This window comes from Gadus chalcogrammus, chromosome 18 (genome assembly GCF_026213295.1).
Source record: "Gadus chalcogrammus isolate NIFS_2021 chromosome 18, NIFS_Gcha_1.0, whole genome shotgun sequence".
NCBI classification, from domain to species: domain Eukaryota; kingdom Metazoa; phylum Chordata; class Actinopteri; order Gadiformes; family Gadidae; genus Gadus; species Gadus chalcogrammus.
Window position 1 is genome coordinate 490,792 of NC_079429.1, and position 7,966 is coordinate 498,757.

At 51.4% G+C, this 7,966-nt stretch overlaps 1 protein-coding gene across 1 annotated transcript; it reads right to left on the reverse strand.

The window, feature by feature from the left end:
- Positions 1-2,414: 2,414 nt before the first annotated feature.
- Positions 2,415-7,514, reverse strand: LOC130371700 (plexin domain-containing protein 1-like; the record flags this gene model as incomplete). The annotated part of the gene is made up of 4 exons (XM_056577557.1): positions 2,415-3,629; positions 4,767-4,924; positions 7,224-7,344; positions 7,446-7,514. Coding segments are annotated over 4 exons (474 nt in total), but the record flags the coding sequence as incomplete, so codon positions are not given.
- Between the last annotated feature and the right edge of the window lie 452 nt (positions 7,515-7,966).

Here is a 7,966-nt window from a genome sequence, read left to right on the forward strand (position 1 = left end):
AAACGGCGCCTCCAAGCGGTGGAGATGGGGAATACAGCTATAGATATAGATATAGATAGATAGATAGATAATGACCTATAAAACACGCATCAACCTTATGGGGCTGTAAAAACCTATTACAGTACCAACTTTTTATTTAAAAAAAATACAGTCAATTAAACAATTTGCATCAAACCTATTGATACTACTTCTTATTTTTTTTTATAAAGAAAATCTAAAACAAACTACAAGCTCAACCAGGTAGGGGATAACCAGCTAGTGACCAAAGGTCCATTAATCCATGACCGTAGCTCAGTGAACAAGCAGGGTTATAGCTCAGGGTTACTGGTCTGACCCAGCTCGGGGTCACCAGTATGAACCCTCATCGGGGACATTGGTTTTCAGAAACATTTTGTCTGAACGGCTCATCCACGGTTTCTCATTCATCAAACTGTTGCAATTTCTGATTGAGAATTTGATTGTTTTACTTCCCCGACTGCCGTTCTACCGAGACACTTCACCCTAATGACAGGACATGAGAGTCCACGACCGCGATGGCAGATCAGAGGACCCGGGAATAAAGGAAAGAACGGGATTAGAGAAACAGGAGCAGGAGTTGGGACCCTTGTCTGGGTCTCTTATCGGTTCATGTGCTCACCGCTGACGTGGAGAGCGTCATGTTTTCATTAGCTGTTCTTTTATTTGTCCAAAATTGAGTTTCTAAGAGCGCACAAATGAATGAATGCCCCTGATGACGCCCCCCCCCCCCCCAACACACACACAGAGCAGCACGCTGGAAGCAGGCTGGGGGCAGGAGTAGAGATGGGCAGAGCGGTCTGGCACCACGAAGGCCCCCCCCCTCTGGTCCTGGGGCCTCCATCGGTGCGGGCCTACTGCAGGAGCGTCTGTGCCTTACCTTAGCTTACGACAGCGCGTCCTGACCACGTCTCCTCAGAGTCCTGACCACGCCTCCTCAGAGTCCTGACCACGCCTCCTCAGAGTCCTGACCACGCCTCCTCAGAGTCCTGACCACGTCTCCTCAGAGTCCTGACCACGCCTCCTCAGAGTCCTGACCACGTCTCCTCAGAGTCCTGACGGACATGTGGTCTGTCCCCGATCTACTCTGAAGACCATGAGGGTCTAGATGAAGCGGTCTAGACCCTCATGACCCTCATTGTGAGGCTGCTTCATATTCTATATGAAGCAGACCCATGAGCCATTTATCTAGACCCATGAGACTGCTTCATCTAGACCCATGAGACTGCTTCATCTAGACCCATGAGACTGCTTAATCTCTACCCATGAGGGACTGCTTCATCTAGAACCATGAGGGACTGCTTCATCTAGAGCCATGAGGGACTGCTTCATCTAGAGCCATGAGGGACTGCTTCATCTAGAGCCATGAGGGACTGCTTCATCTAGACCCATGAGACTGCTTCATCTAGAGCCATGAGGGACTGCTTCATCTAGAGCCATGACGGACTGCTTCATCTAGAGCCATGAGGGACTGCTTCATCTAGAGCCATGACGGACTGCTTCATCTAGAGCCATGACGGACTGCTTTATCTAGACCAGTGGTTCTCAACCTTTTTTCAGCAAACGCCCCCCTGACCTTACCCTAACCGTTGGCACCGCGGGCACCGTGACAGCGGCCCAGGCAACGCGGGAACCACGGGCACCGCGGCCCGGGAACCACGGGCACCGCGGCCCGGTCAACGCGGGCACCGCGAATACAGATTGCGCCCAGAGGCCTTATTAGGCCTATTTATTTTGTATTTGAAATGCAACAGTCTTTTCGTGGAGACTACGCTCAGAGCAGCTGTAACTGAACAACAGCAAGAGGAAGGAGGAAAACGGGCTTAAACAAAATTTGTTATTTCTTTCTTGCTATCAGCCAAGTTTGATTGTGTTGTGTTGGTTATTGAACTGTTAGCCCGCGAACTTGGGTTATGTTTATGAGCGTTACTATAGAGATCATGACGATAGCTGATGTAACGGGAGTCCGGGCGTGTGCAGGACCGAACCGCGCTGTATTATCACTCTTCCACTGCGCATAGACAGTAAAAAGTAGCTGAGACGGTAGAGGGGTTAGAAACCAATAAATGAAAATAGGCTATTTATTTCAGGTAGCCTATTTCAATCATGAAAGTTTAAAAGTCAAAAAATGAAAAATATATTCACGTTCCCAGCGCCCCCCTAGGTTGTGTGAACGCCCCCCAGGGGGCGGTACCACCCCCGTTGAGAAACTATGATCTAGACCCATGAGGGACTGCTTCATCTAAGGCCATGAGGGTCTGGACCTCTCCCCCATCCCCATCCCTGCTGTTAGGAGGAGGTTCTTGATGACCTCTCAGGTCCGAGGGTCTTACAGGCCCTGCACCCCCCCCTACACCCCAAACCACCGGACTGTATGCTGAACTTGTTGTATACTGAGGGTCAGTAGGACTACGATGGAGAGAAAGCTTCTACCAGGAGCATCAAGGAAGAAATCGACTCAACTACAGTTTCATCAATATGTTATCAGCAGCACACAGGTGATCGGAATGAAAGCCAAATGGATCACACTTTATTACTTTATTTTTGACGGTTGTAATGTTCAGACAGAGGAACAAGTTAAAGAAAACATATTGAAATAGCACTGAGATGGAGCCGCACCCGAATCAAAACCAACAAGGTTGTCTTAGGAGCAGAACCTAATAATCATGTTCAGCTATATTGAATATCTGTAATAGTCTGTGTGGATATAGCATTTTTTAAACAAAACATACATTCATGTCAACTGTTCACAGACACCTCAAAAAACATAAAGATTGAAAAACCACATATTGTTAAAGTGTAGATGGGCTGTGCAGTATGATGCAGCCTGCCCTGTCTGGTACCCCCCCCCCCCCACCCCCCCTCCTTCACTTGCTCCCTTTATAGTGCACTATTTGGGGCGCCACCATTTTGTAATGTTAATGTGTGAGTGTACAAACCTGCTTCCCTATAGAGCGCACTACTTAACACACACCAGGACGACAATAAGAGCTCAGCTGATGGACGACTTGCTCTGTATCCCATGATGCATAGCGGTTTTCATTTTCGTCTGACTCACCCAACCTACCTGGTGACCAGGTGACCACTGACCGCTGACCTGGGCTGGTTTACCCAACAGAGTGTGGAGTGAGGGGGGCCCAGCTCCTCCTACCTCCTTAATAGTGTGCTATAAAGTGATCACTGTACATGGAGGAGGGGAGGGGGGGGGACAGACTGAGAGACAGCCAGAGAGCTGAAAGATGGCGGTGACCGGAGACACCGGAGAAAGCGGCAGAAGGGGGGGAGTGGGGGGAGGGGTTAAGAAAGAAGTTACAGTAGACAAAAGTCTTTTGACCACCGGGGTCGGGAGGGACATTCTTTGTTCGAGAGTTGCTTGGTTTTTGGTCGCCTATTTGTCGTCTACGCTCTTCCCCAGTCGCCGTTCAGACTGCAGTCCACCAGATGGCGCCATTTCACCTTGTTTTATGGCGGAAGGCCAGTGAGCGGTTTTAACAGCAATGCTCAGCTTCAATGAAACCTTCCTTCTCGTGTACCCCGATCTCAACCTCTGCGTACGTCGAGTGACAGCCCTGGTTACGGAACTTCATCGAGGGCCAGTAGTTATTTGTGCGGCGCTGTGGAAAATCAAGAAGAAATGTTCAGCACCTGAGGAAACAGGTACTACTGAGGTAACTGGTACTACTGGGATAACAGTAGGCCTACTGAGGTAACTGGTACTACTGATGCAACAGTACTAAGGTAACAGGTACTACTGAGGTAACAGTACTGAGGTCACTGGTACTACTGAGGTAACTGGTACAACTGGGGTAACAGTACTGAGGTAACGGGTACTACTGAGGTAACTGGTACTACTGAGGTAACTGGTACTACTGAGGTAACAGTACTGAGGTAACAGGTATTACTGAGGTAACTGGTACTACTGAGGTAACAGTACTGAGGTAACTGGTACTACTGAGGTAACAGTACTGAGGTAACTGGTACTACTGAGGTAACTGGTACTACTGAGGTAACAGTACTGAGGTAACTGGTACTACTGAGGTAACAGTACTGAGGTAACAGGTACTACTGAGGTAACAGTACTGAGGCAACTGGTACTACTGAGGTAACTGGTACTACTGAGGTAACAGGTACTACTGAGGTAACAGCACTGAGGTAACTGGTACTACTGAGGTAACAGCACTGAGGTAACTGGTACTACTGAGGTACCTGGTACTACTGAGGTAACAGTACTGAGGTAACTGGTACTACTGAGGTAACAGTACTGAGGTAGCTGGTACTACTGAGGTAACTGGTACTACTGAGGTAACAGTACTGAGGTAACAGGTACTACTGAGGTAACAGTACTGAGGCAACTGGTACTACTGAGGTAACTGGTACTACTGAGGTAACTGGTACTACTGAGGTAACAGCACTGAGGTAACTGGTACTACTGAGGTAACTGTTACTACTGAGGTAACTGGTACTACTCTACCACAATCCAACACATGGGCTGGTGGTCAAAGTGCAACAGTAGTAGAGAGAGAGAGAGCGACAGAGAGAGAGAGAGAGCGACAGAGCGACAGAGAGAGAGAGAGAGAGAGAGAGAGAGAGAGAGAGCGACAGAGCGATAGAGAGGAGACAGACAGACAGACAGACAGACAGACAGACAGACAGACAGACAGACAGACAGACAGACAGACAGACAGACAGACAGACAGACAGACAGACAGAGAGAGAGAGAGGTGAGGAAGAGGAGGGTTTGATTTCCTCACCTGCATGAGGTAGAAGGGCGGGGCCACCGTGGGGTGCGTGTTGATGTAGTAGACGGCCAGCAGGGTCAGCACCACCAGGACCACCAGGGCCGCCACCACCCCCGCTATGATGGCGGTGTTCTCCGTCATCCTGGGGTGGGGCGGGCCCGTCTGGGTGACTGAGGGGGAGAGAGGGCCTCGGGACGTTACTGTCTGTGCTGCGGTGTGTGTTGGTCTCTGTGCTGCGGTGTGTGTGTTGGTGTCTGTGCTGCAGTGTGTATTGGTCTCTGTGCTGCGGTGTGTGTGTTGGTGTCTGTGCTGCAGTGTGTATTGGTCTCTGTGCTGCAGTGTGTGTTGGTGTCTGTGCTGCGGTGTGTGTTGGTGTCTGTGCTGCAGTGTGTGTGTGTTGGTGTCTGTGCTGCAGTGTGTGTTGGTGTCTGTGCTGCAGTGTGTGTGTGTTGGTGTCTGTGCTGCAGTGTGTGTTGGTGTCTGTGCTGCAATGTGTGTGTGTTGGTGTCTGTGCTGAGGTGTGTGTTGGTCTCTGTGCTGTGGTGTGTGTTGGTGTGTGTGCTGCAGTGTGTGTTGGTGTCTGTGCTGCAGTGTGTGTTGGCGTCTGTGCTGCAGTGTGTGTTGGTCTCTGTGCTGTGGTGTGTGTTGGTGTGTGTGCTGCAGTGTGTGTTGGTGTTTGTGCTGCAGTGTGTGTTGGCGTCTGTGCTGCGGTGTGTGTTGGTGTCTGTGCTGCAGTGTGTATGTTGGTGTCTGTGCTGCAGTGTGTGTGTGTTGGTGTCTGTGCTGCGGTGTGTGTTGGTGTCTGTGCTGTGGTGTGTGTTGGTGTCTGTGCTGCGGTGTGTGTGTGTTGGTGTCTGTGCTGCAGTGTGTGTGTGTTGGTGTCTGTGCTGCAGTGTGTGTTGGTCTCTGTGCTGTGGTGTGTGTGTTAGTGTCTGTGCTGTGGTGTGTGTGTTGGTGTCTGTGCTGCGGTGTGTGTTGGTCTCTGTGCTGTGGTGTGTGTGTTGGTCTCTGTGCTGTGGTGTGTGTGTTGGTGTCTGTGCTGCGGTGTGTGTTGGTCTCTGTGCTGTGGTGTGTGTGTTGGTCTCTGTGCTGTGGTGTGTGTGTTGGTGTCTGTGCTGCGGTGTGTGTTGGTCTCTGTGCTGTGGTGTGTGTGTTGGTGTCTGTGCTGTGGTAATAATAATAATAATAATAATTTTATTTAAAGGGCGCCTTTCAAGACACTCAAGGTCACCTTACAGAGCATAAAGTTATGTGTGTTGGTGTTGGTGTCTGTGCTGCGGTGTGTGTGTGTTGGTGTCTGTGCTGCAGTGTGTGTGTGTTGGTGTCTGTGCTGCAGTGTGTGTTGGTGTCTGTGCTTCAGTGTGTGTGTGTGTGTTGGTGTGTGTGCTGCAGTGTGTGTTGGTGTCTGTGCTGCGGTGTGTGTTGGTCTCTGTGCTGTGGTGTGTGTGTTAGTGTCTGTGCTGCAATGTGTGTTGGTGTCTGTGCTGCGGTGTGTGTGTGTTGGTGTCTGTGCTGCGGTGTGTGTGTGTTGGTGTCTGTGCTGCAGTGTGTGTGTTGGTGTCTGTGCTGCAGTGTGTGTGTTGGTGTCTGTGCTGCGGTGTGTGTTGGTGTCTGTGCTGCGGTGTGTGTGGGCGTCAGTGCTGCGGTGTGTGTTGTGTCAGTGCTGCGGTGTGTGTTGCGTCAGTGCTGCGGTGTGTGTTGTGTCTGTGCTGCGGTGTGTGTTGTATCTGTGCTGCAGTGTGTGTTGGTGTCTGTGCTGCGGTGTGTGTTGTGTCTGTGCTGCAGTGTGTGTTGGTGTCTGTGCTGCGGTGTGTGTTGGTGTCTGTGCTGCAGTGTGTATGTTGGTGTCTGTGCTGCGGTGTGTGTTGGTGTCTGTGCTGCGGTGTGTGTGGGCGTCAGTGCTGCGGTGTGTGTTGTGTCTGTGCTGCGGTGTGTGTTGGTGTCTGTGCTGCGGTGTGTGTTGGTGTCTGTGCTGCAGTGTGTATGTTGGTGTCTGTGCTGCGGTGTGTGTTGGTGTCTGTGCTGCGGTGTGTGTGGGGCGTCAGTGCTGCGGTGTGTGTTGTGTCTGTGCTGCAGTGTGTGTTGTGTCTGTGCTGCGGTGTGTGTTGCGTCAGTGCTGCGGTGTGTGTTGTGTCTGTGCTGCGGTGTGTGTTGTGTCTGTGCTGCAGTGTGTGTTGGTGTCTGTGCTGCGGTGTGTGTTGGTGTCTGTGCTGCAGTGTGTATGTTGGTGTCTGTGCTGCGGTGTGTGTTGGTGTCTGTGCTGCGGTGTGTGTGGGCGTCAGTGCTGCGGTGTGTGTTGTGTCTGTGCTGCAGTGTGTGTTGTGTCTGTGCTGCGGTGTGTGTTGCGTCAGTGCTGCGGTGTGTGTTGTGTCTGTGCTGCGGTGTGTGTTGTGTCTGTGCTGCGGTGTGTGTTGTGTCTGTGCTGCGGTGTGTGTTGGTGTCTGTGCTGCGTGCGGCCCCAGGTCCCACCGTCGGCCTCGGGGAGGTGCAGCAGGGAGCTGGAGGACGTGGAGCCGTTGGAGGTCCAGAGAGAAGGGGGACTCGTTGCGTCGGTTCCCCAAGGACTGTAGTCCGCACAGGACCTCTTAGCCTGCAACATCATCACCACGTTACAGGGTGTGTGTGTGTGTGTGTGTGTGTGTGTGTGTGTGTGTGTGTGTGTGTGAGTGAGTGTGTGTATGTGTGTTTAACCTCCTCGGAGCAGTTGTAGTCCAGCCACTCCTGTCTGTGCCGATCGATTCCATCCGAACATCTGAGGAGAGACAGACACAGAGTGAGACCAGAGAGTCCAGAGACCAGAGAGAGACCAGAGAGACCAGAGAGAGACCAGAGAGAGACCAGAGAGACCGGAGAGACCAGAGAGACCAGAGAGAGAACAGAGAGAGACCAGAGAGACCAGAGAGACCAGAGAGGAACAGAGAGAGACCAGAGAGAGACCAGAGAGAGACCAGAGAGACCAGAGAGACCAGAGAGAGACCAGAGAGAGACCAAAGAGACCAGAGAGAGACCAGAGAGAGACCAGAGAGAGACCAGAGAGAGACCCGAGAGAGACCAGATAAACAAGAGAGACCAGAGAGTGACCATAGAGAGACCAGAGAGAGACCAGAGAGACCAGAGAGGAACACATGAAACCAGAGAGACCAGATAGAGACCAGAGAGAGACCACAGAGAGACCAGAGACCAGAGAGAGACCAGAGAGGAACAGAGAGTCA